At 38.7% G+C, this 24,247-nt stretch overlaps 2 protein-coding genes across 3 annotated transcripts in view; one reads left to right on the forward strand and one right to left on the reverse strand.

Annotated features, from left to right (window-relative positions):
• PTPRZ1 (protein tyrosine phosphatase receptor type Z1) overlaps positions 1-16,611 on the forward strand; it is a 99,376-nt gene extending 82,765 nt beyond the window's left edge. The window contains exons 18-31 of the mRNA XM_029958053.1: positions 2,048-2,130; positions 2,846-2,980; positions 4,208-4,342; positions 5,377-5,540; positions 6,234-6,317; positions 7,819-7,954; positions 8,903-9,049; positions 10,137-10,230; positions 10,543-10,616; positions 11,562-11,690; positions 12,701-12,847; positions 13,119-13,261; positions 13,835-13,970; positions 15,576-16,611. Of these exons, the coding sequence (XP_029813913.1) occupies positions 2,048-2,130; positions 2,846-2,980; positions 4,208-4,342; positions 5,377-5,540; positions 6,234-6,317; positions 7,819-7,954; positions 8,903-9,049; positions 10,137-10,230; positions 10,543-10,616; positions 11,562-11,690; positions 12,701-12,847; positions 13,119-13,261; positions 13,835-13,970; positions 15,576-15,716 (1,748 nt within the window). The 3' untranslated portion in view covers positions 15,717-16,611. The remainder of the gene's footprint in view (positions 1-2,047; positions 2,131-2,845; positions 2,981-4,207; positions 4,343-5,376; positions 5,541-6,233; positions 6,318-7,818; positions 7,955-8,902; positions 9,050-10,136; positions 10,231-10,542; positions 10,617-11,561; positions 11,691-12,700; positions 12,848-13,118; positions 13,262-13,834; positions 13,971-15,575) is intronic.
• A 4,032-nt stretch (positions 16,612-20,643) lies between these two features.
• AASS (aminoadipate-semialdehyde synthase) overlaps positions 20,644-24,247 on the reverse strand; it is a 28,685-nt gene continuing 25,081 nt past the window's right edge. For both annotated transcript variants that reach the window (XM_018067960.2, XM_018067958.2), the window contains exon 24: positions 20,644-23,236. In XM_018067960.2, coding sequence (XP_017923449.2) covers positions 23,118-23,236 — 119 coding nt within the window. In that variant the 3' untranslated portion in view covers positions 20,644-23,117. The remainder of the gene's footprint in view (positions 23,237-24,247) is intronic.

The raw sequence follows: 24,247 nt of genomic DNA on the forward strand, positions 1-24,247 counted from the left end.
CGCTTCACCACGGTCATATCATGAAGTGCAGGGGCATCTTCATGAAAGTCCCTTCCTCAGAGGGTTCACCCCTGAGTCAGAATATCTTGGGCAGCTTTCAGTTGAAAGCCTTTGCCTCAAGAGTTCTACCAGAGCTCCTGTGCTCTGTCTCAGGCTGCTAGCTTAGCTTGGCAGCAGCAGCGAGGAGGACCAAGGTCACCCCCTCCACATTCTGTTGGCCGTCCCAGTCCAGCTTCAGGACGCCTGAGCTTCTCAGCTCCTCTCTCTCCGGTGCTGCAGCACTCTACAACTCCTCTCAAGCCGGAGTCCATCTCCCTCCTTTCTCGGAGGTCTCAGAGGGGTATGGGGTTCTTATTTCAGTTCTTACCCCAACTTCCTCTCTCTCTGCCGCTCTCTCTCTCTCTCGGCTCTCTCAGACAACTCTGTGCCTTCCTTGGCTGCATACTGTTGCTTTCTTATCTTTTGGCTCTTTGCCAGTCTCTGGACGCTGCTTCTGCCGCTGCTCTGTCTCTGCTCACTCACAGTGGAGAAAACTTTTTTAGCTTTGAGCCACAGGTACTTAGCCCAGCATTACGCTGTTCCAAGTCCCTGCAGCCCCCACCTGGGGGCTGGGGGGGGCCCAGAGGCCCCAAGGGGCTCCGAGCCCCTTACTCTTGGCATTCACAGCATGGCTACCACTTCTACTACCAACTACAACCAAGCTTCTCTTCCGTTTGCTTGTGATATGTTTATATTTTGCAGAAGCGCTCATTGGATAAAACCTCAAAACTTCAAGGGTCACCACCCCCTGGGGTTTTACCATTTTATAACTTCAGGGGGAAAAATTGTTTCCCCCCACCACAGCATGTTTTTCAAGACATTTGTGTCTTCTGCAATGACCCAAAGGAAGTTGGGAGGTTTCATTATAATGCCATTATAAAGCCAAAGAAGCTGTATTTTGATTACCAGAATTAATCCATCTTTGATCTAGAATAATGATGATTTATCCTCTCTAGGATCTACACAATCCCTGGATATATTTACTGACACATATAAACACGAATGTACTGGGTTTATGTTGTATTGTGCCCTGCAACAGTGGAATAGAACAGCTTCATTAGCCAGCACATTATTGCATCACTCTCCCAGATTTTTCTTCTCTGAAATACATCTATTCAGTTTTGTTAATCTCTCTTTGAAGCTTTTGCCTCTGGGTTTTTGATTATTTTGGTGGCTCAAAACATTCGTTTTAACTCTCTATAGCATTTCAACTTTGTTCTGATTACAAGAAGCTCTAAATTAAATCTATGTTCAGCATTCGGCAGAAGGCAATGTAAACCAGCAGCAAGAAATTCCATTCCACCTTGTTAAAGATACCTCTAGATGGACAAAATGTCAGGGATTCTCCTCTGCCACTGTGTTTGTAGCAGATCGTACAAAAGGTGCCAGCCCAGCAACTTTTTTAGCAAAGGGCAGTGCGTAGGGAGCTTAGGGCAGCTGAAGCAGCAAGAATTGTCCTCTGTAACTGACTCAAGTCTAGTTCTTACAATCAGTGCAGGCTGCAGAAAGTTTCAGCTCGCCCTGAAGTTGCCACTGCTGAAGTTCTTCAGCTGACCAGTGTTTCTTCAAGGTCCCATTGTTCTCCAGTGTCCGCTCTTTTAACTTGGAATTATTGTGCCTCAATACTGGTGCCTGCTGTCATTTTGAGACATCCTACTCTGCAGATTTGGCAGTCATGACACAGGACTTAGGAAACACCCACACACCTCCATAGGTAGCAGATAGAGGCTGTAGGGGAAATACATCACAGTGCCTAAAATGACCCAAGGTGCTGGTGTTCAGGACACTAAATTATGAATCCCTTCAAACTTTGGATTAATAGTTTATTTTTCTACAACTAGAATTTTGAATCTGATTCATACCTAAGCAGAGGATGTTTGCATGTGTGATTGTTCCTGCATTAATCTTATGTATTGTAAAATATATTTCAATATTTTTAAGGGCATTTCTTGCAGAAAGAATATAATTCTTATAGAAACTGCTTATTTTCTCCCTTGTTTTACTACAGATGATCATACTAGGGTTAAATTAGCCCAGCTTGCAGAAAAGGATGGAAAACTGACTGATTACATTAATGCCAACTACGTCGATGTAAGTGTCTTTTTCTGTCTGCCGGCCTATTCATTTGTTAGACTTTTCTGTAAGAAAATTATCTATGGAGATGAATAGATTTAATTTTTAAAAAGGATCACAATGCTACAGATTTTATTAAAAAAAATTTTTCATGGTCCAAGTTAAGCCTAGAAAGTTAAAGCATAAGTAAAACTCCAAATCTTTTTTGAATCCATCTTGATATTGTAGCAGCTGCAGCTTAGTTAAGGGCATTTTGAAACAAAAAATGTTCTGTTACTGAGTCATTTTAGAAGTATTTTTCATCTGAGTGGTTAATTCTTCTGTCTGAGATAATCTCATGAGAAGATGCTATTTGGCTAAGAGCCTCACCAAGGCACCATTACCAGTTTTCATTACCTAGTTATTTACATGTTAATGGTCTTGATTCATTTTTTAAACCACTATTGTAACAGATGTCTCATAATCATTATCATGTCGACATTCTGCCAGAACATGGGCACTTGAACGTGTGTATCCTATTTGTTGGAATGATAAACATTGACTTAGCAGTTGTATTCATATGTCATCTGGTACCACAGAGTTTCTGTGATTTGGATAGTTACAAATTTAAAAATGCTTAAAAGCTTTTGTGAGTCTTTAAAAATAGATATATAAAATGTCATGTACTCCTCCCAACCTCCTTTTGCTCATGGACAGTGATTTGACAAGTGTCGTTTGTTATATTTCAATTTAGGGCTACAACAAGCCAAAAGCCTACATTGCAGCTCAAGGGCCACTAAAATCGACAGCAGAAGATTTCTGGAGAATGATATGGGAACATAACGTAGAAGTTATTGTGATGATAACTAATCTCGTTGAGAAAGGAAGGGTATAAGTACCTTTGTTTGTTATTTATTTATCGGATGTTGATAGATTTACCTGTAGCAAACTCCTGACTCTCTTTAAAAAAACTGATTTAGGCATTTATTGAGCAAAGAGCAATAGTTTGTAGTAGCTACTTGTGCTAGGATTGGCTCTAGAAGTATAAAGTTGAGGATTTGTAGAATGAAACTTAAGAATAGATTCAATAACTCCTTGAAAATACCATGTTTTAACTAAAAAAAAAAGTCTTATACTGAAAAAAGACTTTTCTTATATATGAGTGAAACCTTGTCCCACGTTTGCTAGCAATCGGCTTGCCATAGTTCTCTTTCTCAGGGTTTCTGAGAAAGATCCTGGAAAGGAGAAGAACATAGTGCAGGTGAACTTTTGTGGATGTTCACTAGCAGCTCCCTGTTAACATCCCGTGGGACCCACAGTTGCTTTCCTACTACATGACTAGATACATGTTTGTCCAGTGAGACAAAATGAGGTCAAACCCCATCACAAGGTGTGTGTTCCTGTGGTCATGTGATGGAAGTACCTTGGGATCACATTAGGAGACATTGCATCACACTTGCCAAACACTGGCAGCAATGCCTAAAATGAATGTAAATCTTGTCATACAACCTATAAAGCATCTATCAGATGATACAGACAGCAATTGCAGAACAAGGGCTGCACTCAAGAGTACCACTTCATTTATAACAGCATGCAATAAACATGCACTCTTCTATTTGACTACCCAACCAAAACACTGGACATCACAGCGCTCTACTCTATATTCTGATCATACAGAGGCTCACTCTCAGCCTTACTGATCATATAGATATATACTCTGCCCATACTATAAACTAATCAAAAGCCACATACAATTCTACTGACTTGAATGTCGTCCTGGTTTTCCTACAGATCATGTTAGTTTCTTTGGTTTTTAGAGTGCCTATAGAATGGCAAGTTCCACATTATTAGAGCCCTTTAATTCTGATAGCATGATTTAAACCTCTTTTTTTTGAGTATTCCAAATAAAGAGCATCTTTGCACAGCCATCTCTCTTTACAACACAAAATAATGTTATTTGTTCTGTACAGAAGATTGTGTCTATTATAAACTGGGTATATTGAGAGTCCCTATATGGTTTTGTGCTTGACTATGCTTGACTTAAATTGGAACATTTCAGTTTACTAGTTTGACATTTTGTTTTCTTTTTCTCTGGTTTTCATTTGCTTTCTAACAGAGAAAATGTGACCAGTACTGGCCTGCCGAAGGCAGTGAAGAATATGGGAACTTCTTGGTTACTCAGAAGAGTGTTCATGTACTTGCCTATTACACTGTGAGGAATTTTACTCTTAGAAACACCAAAATCAAAAAGGTTTGTGGCATTCTGAAAACACAAGTGGGCAAAAGGAAATGTTAAAAGGTGCTCAGAATCTTTTTAAGGAAGTTGGTAGCTCTTTGCTGCTGTCTATGTAAAGCTGAGTTCTGTAGGTCTCAGCTGGCCAAGTTGCTTGTCCACTTCAGTTAATTTGACGAGATCAACAAAATGAAAAGACACTGGCCTGTAGTACTGGTGTGATGTAGGACCATCAGGGAAAAAGCACTGTAGAGCTGATGTGGACTTTGCCTGCCTGGTGAGCAGGATGATACATTTGCAGAAAGAGAGTAGCTGGAAGAAAATCTTGTATGAATTGAATTATCTACCTCAGCTCTCCATTTTCCTTTTTAAGGACAGGTGAATCCAGACCTTGTTTTATTGTAATCAGAATCAGCATGCTCTCAGCTCAGCACTGTGATGTTGGTTACTTTGAGGGGGATTCTGAAAACTAAATTTATTCTGGCCACATAAATGTCTGAGGCATTTAGTCTCTCACTTTCCCTGTATAATTAATACATAACATGCAGCATTTACTATCAATGAATTTATTCTGCCTATTTTAGGAAACAATATTTGAATGAGATGACCTACTTTCTGAATGCATCCCTGCCTCTGAGTTGCCATTGAGGGAGGGAGCTTAGAAAAGCAGCCTACACAAGGCTATTTGCCTTGTAGATCACTAAAGCTGGGTGAAGTGAATCTTATTCCTTCTGTTCAGCCAACAGAGGAGCAGAGTGGCAGAAAGAGCTGGTGACTCTTAAGAGCGTCTGTAGTTTGTTATCCCTCCATTGCTCTTAATCTTTCTCTGTGGCTTTCTAAGGGACAGTGCCAGGTCATTTCTCCAGTCAGTGGGCAAGTTAATGGGACAGAAGCATAAGCCCTTCCTCTTCTCTTTGAAAGCTGGAATATTCAGAGCCAGGTGGCATGCTTTTAGCTAAACAGGGACAGTTCTAGTTCAACAACTATCAGGTACGGAAATAAAACTATGACAATGTGGGCTGCTTACATGTGGAATTATTTTTCTGTTGCAGGGTTCCCAGAAAGGGAGGTCTAGTGGACGTATAGTAACTCAGTACCATTATACCCAGTGGCCTGACATGGGTGTTCCAGAATATACATTGCCTGTTCTCACCTTTGTGCGGAAGGCGTCACATGCAAAGCGCCACGCCATCGGGCCTGTTGTGGTTCATTGCAGGTGTGGTTTTTACTGCTGTAAGGTTCACTCCACTTTTGTTTTGCAGAAAAAAAGAATTTTTCAGTGGTGGGCTAAGCAAATTTCACTCTCGCATTTAGCAATTCCTGACGGAATAAGATTAATTTCTTAGCTGATATTTTTCTCCTTGGTAAGGCCAACTAATCAACTGTCTGTGCCACTTCTATAACTCTCTGTAAACAAGATGAGGCTGCTCTGCACTGTATTCTTTTTTTTTTTTGCAAAAATGCTTTTACTTTTTTGCACATTTCTATACTACTCTCTTGAATGCTATAAGCTTACCAGATACATATATAGCAAAAATTGTTACCTTTCTGGAAATACATTGTTAGGATGCTTTTGGCTCATGCTTTCTTTGGTGCAGGGATAGTCTGTAATCCTAAGAGGAGCTCTGTCCACAAGAGAAGACTCACTGTATTCCTGTCTGAACTACAACTCTGCTGTTTTTAACATTACTTTGGGCTGTAGCAGTCATTGGAGGAGCATTCTGGGGAATGGTTTGAGGTCTGCATGTGCTGCAGTGTGCAGGCAGGTGTCCTGTCAGTGCTCACTAAAACTGGAAGCTCAGGGAGAATTGGTTAAAAAGGGTTTGTAGGTCCTGGAATGACTTCACAATGCCCGTGAAGGACCAGGTTATTGTAAAATATATAAGCAGGTTCTGGTTTTCCACTGTAGTACCTCACCTTTGATGGAACATTTGGAAAGAGAACCTCCTCATGAATTCTGTCCTTCTGGAGCTGACTCTGAGGAAGCCAACAGGTAAAGTCTCCTCACAAATGCTGCAAATGAAGATATTTTATTTGTGGTATGATCTAATCTGACTGAAATCTGTTTTTAGCTTGGAAAATGAAAATTCCACATTTTGTTGTTCTGCTGCTATCTACATCCTGCTTTTTCATGTGAAATTCAAAATAGCCCAAAATGTCAAGTCTGAGATTGCTGAGAGATCAGCAATACATTATGAGTCAATTAAATTGAGTTTTTAAAAAATGAACATTGGTAAGTTGTGTGGCTTCAGTCAGACCTCTCCACTGGGTCATAGGTGTAATTCATCTCCGTCTGTACAGCTTTTAGCTAACCTGATCCCATGCACTATGGAATTTCAAAGGAGTGATCTCATGTTAGAAATGTGACTTTTATTTATCTTTACAGGCTCTATTGAAGACACAGATGATGAGCTTCATTAAACTTATTTTAGCTATTTTTATGTTTTAGTGCTCTCCATGTTTTGTCTTTCATAACAAGTACGGATGGTATCTGGTAATCTTCTTTGTGCCTAACAGTGTATTAATAACCTGGACCTTCCAGTTTCATATAATGTTTATTTAGACAGTTCAATACTGCAATTTGAGCTCACCCTACCTATGCTATGTGCTGCATCTGTGGAAGAAATGAGATGATTGAATTAGCATGTATGGAGTGAGCTTGGATCTGCCTGTAAGGAACCATGCAGACTCTCAAGTTACGTGTACCAGTATACATAACACTCCTTCATAACTTAGAGGGGAATTACAATTGACTAATTCCCACAAATGAATAGATCACAAAAACTGACCTCTTGACCTTGTACTTCCTACCCAGATATTTTATGAAAGTAAAAGGTGGGTTTTAATCTTACAATACAGCTGGTTTTATGCTAAATCAATCAGAGTTCATAACAGGAATAAGTTTATTAACCCTTTCTTTTCCATTTTACCTTTTTAAGAAGACTTTAAACCATTGCTTGCCATCTCTTAGCTGTATCTGGAGAGCACTTAGGCTTTATCCTTTTACAGATATACTCAGCAGCTCTTCCATTTCCTGGGGTTTTCTTCAGTCCAGATCTTTGAAATCTCCTTTATTTGTAATGGGAGGCATAATGCAACTTTCCTTTTAAATTGTGGTTTCAGCACAGAAGAATTTGAGCACATTAACTGTGCCCAAATGCTGACATATGCCACACTTTCTAGGTATACTTGACAAAGTATCCTAAGGAATATCAGAAGCTTGAAAATTGCAGACCTGCAGGAAACCACTTCATTCTATTTCAACCAATAGTTTAAACATCATTTGAGAAAATTATCTTTAGACCTATTCTTGCACAGTGAAAAATATTATTATCAGCCTTGAAGTTTTCACAAAGTATCTATAGAGCAAAATAAATTCATTTGTAAAGGAAAATCTTCCCTACGCAGCAGTTTGTTGAAAAAGCTATGTGTAAGGACCAGTTCTTTTCATTAGTGTTTTACTTCAGGCTCAAGACTATTTTTTTGTTTTATAGTGCTGGCGTTGGAAGGACAGGCACATACATAGTGTTAGACAGCATGCTGCAGCAAATTCAGCATGAAGGGACAATCAACATATTTGGATTCTTAAAACACATACGTACCCAAAGGAACTACTTGGTGCAGACTGAGGTAAGGATGAAATATAAATAGCATGAGATTATTACAAACTATTTCTGTTTGCAGAAGGAGAGATGATGCAGTCTTCTTTTTGGCACCACCAGACAGACTGGCAACCAGTCACCAGGCTGGATTTTCCCGTTTGTTTCCCATGGTTTTATAGAGACATCCTTCTAGGCTTGCTTAGAGCAATGCACTAGAAATTACCTATCTGTTGGTTCTTGTCTGTTTATTAGGAAGGACTCAGAAGGAAGTCTATATAAATCATGCTTCTTGAAGTAGTGCTTTCTTGGCAAGACTTGCATTTTTGCCATGGAGTTTTTTAAGGAAACACCATTGTCAGGTGTTCATCAAACAGTTTACATTAGGGAATAAAACATAGGACAAAAGCTGTTTTAGACAGAAAATTATCTATAGATGCTTTAAACTGAAGATTATATATAGAACAGTGAAAGACCAAGAGAAAACAATAAGGGCAACAGCAGGGCATTTGAAAGTCTGCTTCAGGGTTCAAGAATAGGTGGTTAGATTCCCTAGTGCCTTTCAATAGAATAAAAGGTAATCAACAGCTAGGACACCTGTTCCAAAGGATGTGAGAGAGGAAACAGAGGATAGCTATAGAAACTAGGGGTAGGACTAACTTGAAAATTTGACTCAAGGCTGTGCTTGCATTTTTAATTCTATTCTGTTAACATGAGATATCACAGGTGGTGGGGATTTGGTACTGTATTATATGATATATATATATATGTGTATACATATATATTGCAAGTGTAATTGTCAGTTGTGCTTTTAAATGTGTACTGTCACTGCAAAGGGACAGTTATCACTCTAGGGGATAACATTTGAGAAAGCTCCCCCGTGAAGAAACACTGACCACATCAGAAGTGGCAGCTTAAGCAGAGGTAACCAGCGGAATCTGCAAATGATGAGAGCTCACGTTTGGATTCCTTTTCCTAGGAGCAATACATCTTCATTCACGATGCATTGGTTGAAGCAATACTCAGTAAAGAAACAGAAGTCCTTGAGACCCACATTCATGCCTATGTTAATGCTCTCTTGATACCTGGACCAACGGGAAAGACCAGACTGGAGAAACAATTCAAGGTGAGCTCTCTCAGATAGTAACACAAAAATCTTTATGTTTGCAAGCCTGAATTACTTAAAAGTAGGTATCTCAACACAACTTCCATTAGCTTTCTGAACACAACTTTCATTAGCTGCTGAACCTAAATTCAGATTAATTTAACAAATGCATGCAGTCAGTTGTGACAGAAGAATTATTTGCTTACTCTTAAACAAAGGATCTACAAAAAAAATAGGCCAATAAGTAGATTTTGGAAGATCTAACTATGTACCTTTGCAGGAAGATCTTAAAGGTAAAACAACAGTCTGGAACGATGTCATTGTAGCAATAATGTCATGAGCTATATTGATCAATCAGTGTATTCCCCTCAGTGTACATCACTGGTTAAAGACAGACTCCACCTTCAAAGACATTTTCATTATCTAAGATTCAAGAGTCATTTGAACTGCTAAGAACAGTGAAGAAAAAAATTCTGATGACTTTCTAAGTTGTTTAGCCAGATAACTAGATACCTGTGATAAACAAAGTCTTAAGTTTCTATAAGTTTTTGAATAGGAGTTTATTATATGGTAAAAGCAAGCAGCCGGCTGGGTGACAGAAGTGGGGACAAGTTTCCCAAATCTGCACCCCTACTACAGTGTATATTTGGCATTTATCTTAGCTACTTCTTGCATATTAATTATATCATATACATATACATTTTACAGTTTTTTGCTAAGTATTTAATATATGGGTTTTCTTACAGCTAAAGCTAAATGGTTATCTTTACAAGCGGTCATAATTCATGCATTCTTGGACAAACAGGCGCCTAAAAGATTTAAAGTTCTACCATATTTTATTCTTAGGATAGTAGGGAGGTTTTAGGGCCCCTTGACCTTGTAAGGGTCTGTTTTATTTCTTTATGGGGGTGTAATTAAGTTTTACAATCCGCTTGTTTTATTTTGATGTAATCACTCATTTGTTTCATGAATCACAATTATTTATCACAATACCTAAAGTTAAGAGAGACACTGAACCTGCAATATGTGCACCCTTCTGTTTAGTGCAACCTGTGAAAGAATGGCTTTTATCTAGTTACCTGAGTTCTTTTACATTTCATTGTTTCAGCTACTGAGCCAGTCTAACACACAGCAGTGTGATTATTCAACTGCACTCAAACAGTGTAACAGAGAAAAGAACCGAACTTCATCCATTATTCCTGGTAAGTTTGTTCAAATTGTCTTCTCTGGGTGGCAAAATATTTATGAACCTCGTGTGTCAAACCTTCAAAATTTCCTCAACAAGAACTGAAGACATTTGCATTTGTGTGGAACAATGTTCTGTAAAGTACTTATAATGAAGAAGTGATTTAGGAATTACACATAGAAAAACAAAATAGATGGCTGGATAGCACTTCAGTGTTGAAGATTGATGGAGCTTAGTGTTATCATCGCTGTGAGATATGTGAAATAATCGCTGTAATGTTATAAGAGTCATTGCAACATACTTACTGATTCATAACTTTTTTTTACAGTGGAAAGATCTAGAGTGGGTATCTCATCACTGTCTGGTGAAGGGACAGACTACATCAATGCTTCCTATATTATGGTAAGTCAGTTAACATATTGGTGAAAAATAATGCATAGCTGTTTTCAGAGCTGCCATGTGTCTGAGTTAGGGTGGCACAATCCTGATTTTGAAAGCTCCTTTCTTCCATTATTCACTCTGCCTGAAAGAGTTACTTCCCCCAGGAAATACTATTACCAGTATTACTGGGTTTAAGTTTGGTTAAGTGCATTGCATTTTAACAATCTGTAGAAATAGAAATCCCATCATAGTTTTAAAACCTGGTAAAGCTAAATGCCGCCTATGGAAGGATCTTGTGAGATAAACTAAAAGTGTTAACTAACAAGTTAGTTTTTAATGGCTGTACTGTGATTTGCCTTCCTACCTGCTCATCTTACAGAGCCTTTGCAACTAGCATAGCCCAAGACACCATAGCTCATCAGCTTTCCATTATCTTTTGTTCTCTGGGTTTTCTTCAACATTTTGCCCTTCATTAGGTGAGAGGGAGGAGTTAATGCCTCCTGGACATTCAGGAAAGAGATGGGAAAGCTCTCTGCAGTGGTATATGTACATGATCCTTCATCAGGTGCATTAATGCAAAGGAACTCTCTTTTGTGGTAAGAAGTTAATTTGAGACATCTGTACAAATTAAGAAACTGCTTGGAATTTTTGCAGATCTTTCATGTATTCTTATATTTGTTTCAGGTAGTCAGCTCCTCTGAGTTGGCCATTCGAGTCTCCTCTGTCTCTTTTATCCTTTTTTTTTATATTTTTTTTTTAGGTTTTAAAAATTATTTCAGTGTAATTGAATTTATTCCTTTCATGTGGAAAACACTGCAATGGAAATTTTTTTTCCTAATATTTGCAGGAAGCCAAAGAAGACACAATTATGCAATGTATTTTCCAGACTTCCGGTCCACTAGAAGCTTCCTTTAAGCATTAATAGTTGGGCATCAATTCTGAGCCTGTTGATTTTTTTTTTTGCAGGGTTATTATCAAAGTAATGAATTTATTATTACCCAGCATCCCTTACTACACACTATCAAGGATTTCTGGAGAATGATATGGGACCATAATGCCCAGCTAATAGTCATGCTTCCTGATAGCCAGAATATGGTGAGTTTTGTGGCTGATGGTTATGAGTTTATGTGTGAATTTTACTAGTATTACCATTTTGAAATATGCAAGACATGAGAAAACAACTTGGATTTTGAAAAAAAAACCAATTAAAAATTAGCAATATTGAATTGAGTGTAAAATCCCCAAGCAATCTAGTGGTAATCTAGGGATCCTTATCTGGGCAGATTGTGATTGGCACGAGAGCCAGGAGCAATGGTGGCCAAGCATTCCCTCACATATGAAAGAAGCCCCTGGGGAGCGTGAGTGGCCAGGACCGCTGCCAGCAGGGTGGGCACACAGGGCCTGGGGTGGCAGTTCATGCAGAAGAGTGTGCAGGAAGGGCACTGAAGCCCTGCCAGCTGACCAGGGAGCAGTGGTATCAACCTAGCATACAACTGTTGTCTTTCTGAGCTCTGCATTCACCTCGACTGGAATCCTACTCTGCCCTCCCTGAAACACATCTGACAGGCAGACAGGACACATGGCAGGGAGGTTTCCCTATCCATCTGACCATTTTGGTCATTCAAAGTATTACAGGATTTTCTTAAATAAAAAACAACTCTTTTCATCATTTCTGCTGTCAAACAGAAAGGATGCTCTTATGAGAACTTCAGTCTGCACGTTCAGATAATCCCAAGACCACTCAAGTGCTGCCTGCAGGCTCCTATGTTACAATATACCAGCTAAGTTTATCCTGTGGCCATGGCCTGTGCACTGCACAGCAAAGCACAGGACAGCCTGAAGGCCAGGCTGGATGCATGGCACAGTGTAGCACAGCAAGTTGACTGCTATGTGGATCCACAGTTGGTCTTTGGTCAGGATCACTACAGAGATGTCTGAAAACCATCACTTGCCATGATTGTAATCCTGATCAAGTTTTGATTTGTTGGTTTAAATCTAGTTGGCTGGATTGATAATATATGACACAGTATTTATTATGATGGATTTTGTATTTTAAGAGCTCAACATTACTTATCTTTGTGTCTCCTTTTTCTTTTTTTCTGGAGGCTGAAGATGAATTTGTATACTGGCCAAACAAAGATGAGCCTATAAACTGTGAGACTTTCAAAGTCACTATGATTGCTGAAGAACACAAGTGTCTGTCTAACGAGGAGAAGCTCATAATCCAAGACTTTATTTTAGAAGCTACACAGGTAACACTGTCATAAACATATAACTTGATTTGTTAAAGATAAGGCCTACATTTTGTTACATTTTCTATGGTAAATGAGTGATAAAAACCCATGCCCTAGAAACACCCCTGGGGGAAGTAACCTCTGTAGGTAATATGATCACATTCCAACTTCCACAGCAGTGGGATTCTGTATCTGGAGGCGGGAGCCAGTCTTGACCAGGGTGAAGGAAAAGAATAAAGACAATAGTTTACAAAATTGATTTATGTTTGTTGTTTTTTTTCTCGTTTAGGATGACTATGTACTTGAAGTGAGGCATTTTCAGTGTCCAAAATGGCCAAATCCTGATAGTCCTATTAGTAAAACTTTTGAACTGATCAGCATCATCAAAGAGGAAACTTCCAACCGTGATGGGCCCATGATTGTACATGATGAGTAAGAACTGCAGCTTTCTGTTTGTTTTTCTGTAGAACCATCATTTCACCTCATTTAGAGTGAAAGCTGCTGAAACAAGGCATGAAGTCTGCACTTAACAGCAGTGCTGCTGCTTCTGTTTCAGCTGCATCAAAAAGAGAAACATTTTTATTGCATCATACTTCATTTCAATTTTATTATTGCCATACTTTGGATAGTTATCAGGTAGGACATTGGAAAGGAAATCAGTCAGGACCTCATTTTCTTACTAAAAGAAGTAAGGCTGTTTAGATGAGGCACCTTACCTTTCTCCAGCTGTTCAATAATGGCAAAAAATACTGAAATGTTGAAATACTGAAGGACCCAAGGCCTTCAAGATTTGGTTAGAAGGGGATTGTAGAAAAATAACTCTAAGAAATTGTAGCCAGGTGCCATGAAAGTTTTGTTAAGCCACTGCTGGGCAGACCTATTTCAGAAATTGCAAAGATCACATGACAGAAATTCATCTTATCTGTTTACCCTGGATTTTGTATTTTCTCCATCTGTAAAACTTGATTCAGTGTCTAGAGATTTCTGGTTTTTTACTTTACAAAGGCATGGAGGGGTGACAGCAGGAACTTTCTGTGCATTGACAACTCTGATGCATCAACTGGAAAATGAGAATTCAGTGGATGTTTACCATGTAGCGAAGATGATAAATTTGATGAGGCCTGGAGTCTTTACAGACATTGTAAGTAATAGGCAAAATGTGTGCATTTTTTCCCTATATGTGACGTTTTTAGTTCTAGATCTTAGAGCAACATTACTGAACCACTAACATCTTAGTTTCTGCATGAGTTATTCAAAACTGTCTTCCAGAGGTGCTGTAGTGGACCTGCTGCCTATTCAAAACAAAAAATTTCCTGTGAAAACCTATTTTGTGGTTATCAAGTGGTGATATTCAAAATGTGCAGAGCTGCTACCATGATCATAAAATCTGTATTATGTCATGTAAACTAAGGTTTTAATTTATCAGGAATAAATCTGTGCTCCAGGTAGACCCTAAAGTAGTTACCTTAGTTTTCCACTTCAGGATGGACCTTGATCTTTCATGATCTGTTGAATTGTCACTTGACACCATTGTCACTGTGCCTGCAGGAAGGAAAAAAAATGTGAGAAGAATAAAGTATAGTACATAAGAATTACTTGCTAAGGCAGTGTCCTACAAATTAAAATTCATCACAGAAATAAAAATTATGAATCCCACCTCTTTGGTCATATCATTACACACCCGACTGCTAGAGTTACAAATGAGTGTAATAAGGAGAACACCTTAGGAGTAAAATGTTTGGGTTAGCATTATCCAATTTTTGACAGCAAAAACAGAACATAACACAGGATTGACAAATGTGTCCACACCTTGCCCTGCCTGGGTAGCCCAGAGTGAGGAGACTGGCAGACAATGGAGTGAAAGTGGAACTCTTTCCACCTCAGAAGAACCATCAGGACATTTCACTCCTTTTTCCCCAGGATCCTAGAGCAAATACCTAGGTCCTTTATCTTAGATTCCAGATTCCCATCCTCTTACTGCAAATTTTCAAATTTGTGGCTCTTTCTACCCCATATCTCTCAACCCAAGCTAATAGTTCAGACCCCAAATCCCACGCTATTTAGTCTGTCTTACTGTTCCACACTTCTTCCCTCACAGAAATTCTTTATCCTTATATACCCAAAATATTCCTCTGCCCTTTCAGAGCATCCACTGCCAGCACAGCCTTTGCTGTGCCTGCTCTCCCTGCACAGACCATCCCAACTGTTTCCTCATTCCCAGCCCACACTGCAGTCCAGCTGGCTTCTGGCACTCCCCATTTCCCATGCATCCAACTGAGATCCTCTGCCCCTTCTTGGACAGTGGCCTCCTTGATGAATCTTCTCACAGTCTTGTCTGTCTTTCTACCTCTTATTCCTGGCAGGATCTTCAAAAACAGGAACAGTAACTGCAAGCACCAAAAAGAAAAAAGAAAAGAAAAAATCTTCCTGGATAGAATTCAGATGACAAAAAATTACAAAAAAAGCCAACAGGCAAACAGTAGCCCACATTCTTACCCCAGATTTGTAACTGACTTTAACAAGGATCAGATTCAGCATATAATATTTCTTTAAAAATACAGCTTTCTCCCCTACCTGTACTATATTCCCATCATGTACAGGGGGAATCATTAGTCATAAAATCAATAAAGCTGCTAAGTAAGTAACATAATAAATTGTGGAGCACAGTTGTGCTCCATGTGCACAGATGTGTGACTGATACATCAGCTGTTAATTAATTTTGACTGTATCCTCTTTTCTTCTCCAGGAACAGTACCAGTTTCTGTACAAAGCTATTCTCAGCCTTGTCAGCACAAGGCAAGAAGAAAACCCTTCAGCATCTATGGACAGTAATGGCTCAGCTTTACCTGATGGAAATGCAGCTGAAAGTTTAGAATCTTTAGTTTAATTAACACATCAAATTAAATGTACACATCAATACATCACACCAGTCACACCTGTAGTTTACCATTATTATTTTCAGTTTTATACTTTGGGTGGGGAAAATCTGTGCAGTCTCTCTATATATAATCAGATCCCAACCGTTGCTCAAACCAACAATCTTTTCTGTTACATACAACTTTACTGTGGAACTCTTATCATTAACAATGTGTGCCTTTTCTTGAAAGATTACTTGTAATACATTGTTATGTCTGGACTAACTTGATTGACTTTTACAGTGTTTCTAAGAATTGAATTGTGGTATGATTTTTTCAGTATTAGTTTTTTGATTTATCTGGCTTTACTTTTAACTTAAAATTATCATATTTATAGATGTTAGGGAATCCTCAATTACAAACATGCAATGGGTTTAGTATTTGATCTATTTGCTGTATTTATAACAATTTACATTTGCTAGAAATATAACTTTTAATATAGTAGAATGTAAATAAAATACTGTTCTACATAACATTCAACATTTTAAGACTTCTATTAGACATTTAGAATAGTAATCTGATACTTACTGTAAATACTGCTACTTCTGTAGTGATCCATGGACCAAATTTATATTTATAATTGTAGATTTTTATATTTTACTACAGAGTCAGTTTTCTAGTTCTGTGTAATTGCCTTGTTAAAAAGTTGTAGTCAGTATGTTTTTATTTTAACAAAGTCTTCTGATATATAATTGTGCATCTTAAGCAATTTACCTTCATATAGCTGCATGTGATTTTAACTTTTTGTGGGAACTAGAAACCACTTGTTTTGAAATGAGAAGTTTTTATGAGAATAACACTGTATTTGGCATTGTTAAATTGTTTTTACCTATGGCATTGCAAAAAATAAATATAAATATTACAGTCTGTGCTGAGCAGTCTTTCATGTACAGTACAGTACACTATACTTCCACACAGTCTTCACTGTCATGTAGGAGAGCTTTTACTTACAAGAATAAGGACTTATCACTGACCTGCAGGCGGCTGCACTTCCCATGGAATCTGCAAGTTCAGGAGACACTTATGGAAAACTTTCATATTATTTAATCTCTGCTCCACTCCCACCTGTACCCTCAGTGCCCACATTAGCTCCTTCTTTGGCCTCTCCTTGCTCATCTCCCAGTCTGGTCACTCACAGGTTAATGGGCTATCCCAGGCCTCCCGATTGCCTTAGCTGCCCCCTCCCAAGACTTCTCCATGCTGACTGTTTCAGATCATTCATTCAGCTGCTGAGCTCTTTGCTGCCTCCTTTGGCAAGGCAACAGTCAAACTCTGGGAAGCAATAGAGCAAGTAGTCACTGAAAGAACAAAAAATGTTTCAAGTTGGCCACTCAATTATTTTCTGTAAGCTTCTGAACTCAGAAAAGATAGTTGATTGTACTGAAGGTTGCAGCACCGAGGAGGCTGGAGGAGAATAACATATCTCTTTGTAGATAAACAACCTTCTTACCTAATTACCTTCATGGGTCTTAGTTTTCTTACAGCCATATCCAAATGTGTAATGTCAGATGCTGCCACTTAGATCATCTCAGCCATACATGGTACTACCAACAGTTCCCTAGTATTTCTGGCCTTTCAAGCTTTTCTTTCCAGAATGTCTCCAGCAGAGCTTGGCCTTCCCTCACATAACTCCCCATGAACCACCTGTGTGGTGTCATTCTTCTTAAAACCTGCCAGCTGCTTGCTCTTGCCTCTCCAGCAGCTTCCCCTCTGATGCCCAGCAGTTTCTCAGGATCTGTGCAGGTGGCTCAGCCTCAGGTCAGGGGGTCTAAGCCACGTGCCTGCAGATAGCAGTACTCATCTCTTTAGTTCAAAGCCATAATTAGTTCATGGAATAACTCAGAGGGAACCTACTTTTCTGAGGCAGGACATCTTTATTCAAAATATAAAATATAAAAATTTTACAACTTTTTTTTCCCTGTGGTCCTTGCCATGCCTGCATATTTGCCAATTCTGAAGTTCAGGAAGAACAGGGCTGATATATGACTCCTAAGTGCAAGCAAACATGTGATGTATCCCTAGCTGAGTTAAATGCCTTTGAAGAATAGGATCTAGAATTATTTTCTTATAATATTTGTGGGGTTGGAGGGGGTGACAAGAGTTAAAAATGTACAGAATGGGTGCATTGTCCCAAATGATACACATTTTTGTAAGACTGTTGAATTACACATACACCTTCTTCACAGGGTTCAGACACAAAGTTGGTGCAGACAAAGGTGTTTAATGGTTGTGCTTTGAGAAAGGGAGTATCTTCTTTTTCCAAGTGGCCTGAGGGTTCTTTACCAGTTCCTTTAAAGCACTTAGGTTGGCTGACACACTCCATTTGCACATCTGGTCTAACAGGGACAATGATATTATACAGATTTGCTTTCTCATTCAAAAATTATACAATTTTTGATTTCCTAATCCCTAGGGGTGCCTGTACGAGAGAAATTATTTGTGATTTTATGGCTATTTTCAAATCATATTCTATACCCTTATTAGCAGATACTATACTTCTGCATATTAGCACACAACAAGAGGGACTATAGTGATCATGTGCTATTTCTTCAGCCTTTTCTTTTAAAGAAAACTGGCTTGTTGCCTCACATATCAAAATAAAAAGCATGAAATTATTTTCTATTAATGTATTTACAGTTTCATACAGGTGTATATAAAAAGTAAATTTTAGGCAAATTAATTCTACTATGTTTTTCAAGCCACTATGGACCAAAAGCAAAAAAGGCCTCCTCCTTCCTAAAATCCAATCTTGATATAACTGTTCCTTTCAACCTAAATATTTTGCAGACATTTTAAATTTATAATCCAAGGAATCAGCTGTCAGTCAAGGTTTCTTCTAGATGTTTGTAATCACATTCATCATCTTAGCATGCTGACAAGTTATTTAAAACATAAGTGCTTAGGATAATCTCTTTACTCACACATATTGGTTCTGATCTAGAAAAAAATAAGAATCGTAAAAAAAAAATCTTCTATAATCTTCAACTGTGATGGATTACAGATTTTAATAAATGCGTGTCAGTTCGTCTCTCAGACAAAAGCCATATTCTAATTAATTTTTTTTCTTGTAATCCAAGCTACAGACTCAAAAGACACATAGTCCGCCTTTTCAAACTGGGTCAAGTGTGGAGAAGATGTTATGTATCTCCTGCAAGAAGTAAGATATTAATAAACAACATCAGTTTAAGATCTATTTTTTTTTTTACAAAGCTCCAAGTCATGTGTGACAAGGAAAACTTGATTAGTGGGCTTTCTCCTAAGAAATCATAGGTGAGTAGAGGCTAAAAAAAAGATAAAAAAAAGAAAACAAGTAATTTACTAATACCAAACATCACCAACTTTTTAGTGATTGTGATGTTGAGATTTAATACTTGTGGAAAAGCCTTACAATGATCAGTAATAAGTGATCAACAGGAGTCATACAAACTCATTGCTATCAGTACAACAAATTAGCTAAAGACCTTAGTATGGACTTCGAAGATCAGTTGACAAAATTAGTTAGCAATGTTTATCACAGTGCTAGGACAATGAGTAATTTCAGATGGGTTGAAATTTTCTGTGGTAAACACTTACTCCAAGATGAGTTTAGGAAAGTTAAACTTGTTCCTCTCTTAATTGTTCTGAAGCATAAGCAAAGCAGGGCTGGGGAGAAGAGGAGCAATATTGTGTTGTTGCGGTTAAAAACAGAAACAAAGACACAACTACTAGCTGGGCCTCAAGTGTCTTGGGTTACAGTCTTAGTTTTCACTATTTCCCTGCAGCAAGCCTCAGGTCTGACCATCCACTTCTCACAGGTTTGTGCTTTGTTGGATTAGGATCTTTCAAAGGGACAAGAGGGAAGACAAATCTCTCTCAGAACATTTGACCACATTATGACTACTCCCTCTGTTTCCAAATTGCACTCTTTCCTTCCAGAGCTAAACTAAGTGGGCAATAAAACCTTTCGGTTTATGGAATTTATTTTCTTTTTTCAGGAAAGTCACAACTCTTACACTGTAATTTAGACAGAGTGTATTTGAGATGATCTGATTTGCCTTGATAAATTCTGCTGGACACTCAAAGCTAAATTTCTTTTTTTTTCCCCTCCTCTTCTTAGTTTTCCAGCATAATCAATTATTTGATTGATTTTTTTCCACCTTAAACTATAGCCCATTTTTTCCACCTTAAACAGCTACTGTGCTATGAGCTTACTCCCTTTGTCCAGCAGTGCCACTTTCGTACTCCAGTCCCTCAAAGGGATATAATTCTCCCCTGTAGGAATATCTGAGGCTGACAGAGTGTGAAACAGAGGCAAGAAAGGCAGCCTGAGTGTAATGGGGCTCGAGCACCTCATCTCAGGAAGAAACTGGGATCTTACATGTCATGAAGAGCTGGCACTAGCATAAATTCCAAAATGAAAAAATGACAGACAACCTGTCCCTTGGAGCCTGATGTGAACAAAGATCTTAAGAGCCTTTTGGCCCAGGCAGTGCTAGTGAAGCCACGTATTCAGCTAAGCAAGGCCCTCAAGCTGAGACAGGCTGTGAGACACCACGCTTTCATGCCTTCCTGGGGCACAGGGAGATATCATACATCTACTGTTCTGCAGCTTTCCAGTTTAGTAGTTGTCCTTGTGCCCAAGAACAAAACTTACTAAGCAAAATTAATCTATTAAGATTATAGCTGAAAATGATGTCTATATACAGGTACACCTATGTATATATGTATATAATTATATAGATGGGGATGCTTAAACAATTCCTGAAGAATCTTCTCCTGTGTGTCTAGCAAGAAGTATGCCAACATATTTCATGCACATAGAAAATGTGTAGACATCCTTTCAATATAACCATCTATGTGAAAAACCAAATCCCATTCATGTACATCTCATTAGACTGTAAAGATGACATGACAACAAAACAGAGGATTTCAAATTTATTTTTCAAGCAATCTTGTGTATTAGATATAATTATCTTTCCAATAATATGCAAAGAGAACTGAGAAGTATAATCTTCATACAAAAAGAAGAATAATAAATTCATTCAAGTCTAAATGTAGAAAACAAAATGCAGCATTGCACTGGGAAACAGAAATATACTTCGATACAAAATGTTTCAAAAATAGTAGCAGTGTTTCTTGAGGGAAACACTGTAGTGCTCATTCTTTAGTGCTCTAAAAATATTAGATACTTCTAAAATTCCAATTTTCTTCGCATACTGCATTTCCAAGGCAGAAAAGCAAGTACAGTGCATGCACATATACAGAGTCACAACTCCATGGTTGTGTATTTGGGAGCTAAGGGGGGGATCAGAGAATTCTAAAGTAAAATCCTGGTCTCACCAAGCACTGGGTTGGAAGGGACCAGCAGATACAAGTATAACTTTAATCCTTAGCTGTAGGTCTTTAATCTACGTGGAGAAGGAGGAGGCAGCAGAGAGCAGAATATTCACTGCATTCATCCTGAGCCCAGCTGCCTACACCATCCATACAACAGACCAACAGCCTGTAAGGTCAGTGAGAAGTGAAACAACTTTGTGGGGCCAGGATTTCGTCCAGTATATGCATGGCACTGTAACGGAATTTCATCTGATATATGCATGGCACTTTAACAGAATCCAAATTTGACATGACAAAAGCATTCAATGGTTCAGTATTCTCTTTGAGAATAATACTCTGCCCTTCATTCTTCCTTCTCCCTTTGGATCCTTTCACCTAACTATTGCAGCTGCTACTTCATTGCATTTACACAAAGAAAATCCAAATCCTGAGTAGCAAAATTTGGAGATCAAAACTTGAATTATTGTTATGGCTGCTTTTCCTACTGTGCAAAACAACACCTGGAATTCCATCACCTCAGAACTGTAATTACAGCACTATGGTTCTCAGGAGGTAAAAGGCTGTGCTTTTATCAGCAAAGTGCACTTGTGAGCAAAGTTGAAAGCAGACAGCTTCAAGCATCAGTATTCAGCTTTAGAAAAGGGAAGTTCTAGGCAGCTGCACAGGTACCAGTGCAAATACTATCTGCCCCCAGCATTACACCTCACAGACCTAACTGTGAAGTTTAGGCCATGCTTGCATTGCAAGGTGGTATAGAAATCCCTAAGCAAAAGCCAGAGAAGCAGCCCTGAACTGGAAGGAGGCAACTGCTGCTTTGTTACAGAGAAGCTGCACTTGGGCTAAAGTTCAATTCTGGACTGATGTGACTAAACTGCAGCTAGAGGGGGGCAGACACATCTGTGCAGCACAGCACTCAGCAGCAAGTGAGCTGGCCCACCAGCAAACTCCCATCAGTCTAAAGTGGCACTGTACTGAGTAGTATGCAAAGGCTCCCAAATGAATACTTGAAAAGCCTGATAGCAGAAGGGCAGAAGCTAACTTAAAATGTGGCAATTAAAAATTCTAAGCCTATTGCATTTCAAAGCTGCATATACAACACAATCTATTCCCTTTGTAACAGTACTTAACCTGGACAAGGCACATAGTGTAAGTGGAAGGACTAAACATCATTTGGAGCAGCTTCTAACCACATTAACTGTTGTATTTCTGTATTAACTGTAGAATGCCCTTCCTAGCTGCCTAGCTAAATGTTAATGTCCTCTCTCCACAGCACAAGGCAACACAAAACAGCAGGTATTTCAACATATTGCAACCAGCTTCCACCCTGTAACAGGAAAGGGTATGGGGAGGAAGCTTGCTTTAAACTTCCTCCCTCCTCCAATTAATTTAAATTTACACTCATTATAAATGGATTAAAAAAAATATTAAGATCTAGGTTTGAAATATTTAAGAACTGAACATTTTTAAGATTTAACAGGTTCTTATTTGCTAGTAGTGCAGAATTTCTAAACTATTTCTTGCATATTGTTATTGTGAAAATATTCAAAAATACTGTTAAAGGAGAAGGAACAATCAGACTTAAAATTTTAAATATCACTTTCATCTCCATTATTCTGAAAAATTTTTACCACATGAACAAGCAAACTTCATCAATGGAATTCATTAACTAGAATTTTCCACCAAAAGAGAACCCACTAATAGATACATCTTTCAGCTTAAATTTGTCTTAATAACCCTATACAGCTGGAAGATACACTATAACCAAAAAAAAAAAAGAAAAAACAAACCCAACCCTTCCAAGATATTTTAGAAAAAGATCTAAGGAAAGATCTGATCGATGCTGAAACGCGTACATGAAAGCTTATCAATTTTCAGAAGAAAATACCAAAATTCATGAGTATCTACAGTTTCTACATCAAAGCAGGTTTTATGGAAGGCAACATCTGTATATGAAACGGCAGGTGCTGCCTTTAGCTGGTTCAAATTGAGATTCTTAAAGGGGCGGCAGAGGTTGGAATCAAACAAAGCCAAGACCTGGTTAAATCCACTGCTTCCAGTTACTGTTTGATAACACTGTGAGTACTGTACACAATGCCTTCTGCCCGAACACGTTCAAGTATTGGTCCATAAACATTCTTCGTCAAGGGTATAACCATGCCTTTGGCAACTATTTCACCTGAAATAAAGGTAGAAAAAACCCAGTGAGTTAGCCCAGAGTTAGGGCTCTACTAGGTTTACTCAGCAAGGCTTTGGTAACTTCAGCGTGGGGCTTCTGAGGGCAAGATCAGGGTTGCTGTGCTGGACTTGGCCAGCTCCAACCGCAGGGCACAGCTGAGCCCCTCAGCCACAGATGAGGTGCCTCAGGGAAAATGTAATTAAGAAAGAGCAAGACACTGAAACAGCAGTGAGGAAAGAAGTGTGAGAAACAGCCTTGCAACACCAATGTCAGAGCATGAGTGGGAGGAGGTGCTCCAGACACTGGATCAGAGTGTGATGAAGACTCTGCTGGAGCAGAGGAAAAGTAAGAGGAAGGAGCAGCAGAGAGAAGCAGTTATGGACTGATCACAGTCCCCATTTTGCAGCTCCCTGCACTGCTCAGGAGAGAGGGAAGAAGTTGAGAAGTGAATGGAAAAGTGAATTTGAGCCTGGGAAAAGGAAGTTGTTGTTTTAATTTGTCTCTTTTTTTGCATTATCGAAACCTGTTTAATTGGAAATAAATTTTCTCCCAAGCTGAGCCTGTTTTGCCTATGACAGTAAAGAGTAAGTCATCTCTGTCTTCATCTCAACTTATAAGCTTTTTCATCTTGTTTTCTCCCCATACTGTTGAGAAGGAGGAATGACAGAGTGGCTGAGTCTGGCGGTCAGTCAAGGGCAACCCAAATGCAAAGATTAATATGCAATTATATAAATTTTCATTTTTTTTCTTTTTGCATATATTTAAACATGCAGATCTATCAATCCTGGCATTAGATTCTCACACAGCATCACTACTGTATCAAAAATAAGGAAAAAAAGTTTGGAATACATTGTGGCATACACAGCTTGAACTTAATTCATAGAGCTGTGACACAGCAGTTAGGTGAAAAGCATCTAAACCTTAAAAATTTGAGTTGCTGGGACTTTTTAAAATAAGAACAATGACAAAAAAACCATAGTTTTGCTCATTTTGGTTAACCATGAGAAGAGC

Source organism: Manacus vitellinus, unplaced genomic scaffold, assembly GCF_001715985.3.
Source record: "Manacus vitellinus isolate BGI_N305 unplaced genomic scaffold, ASM171598v3 scaffold_13_pilon, whole genome shotgun sequence".
Lineage (NCBI taxonomy): Eukaryota > Metazoa > Chordata > Aves > Passeriformes > Pipridae > Manacus > Manacus vitellinus.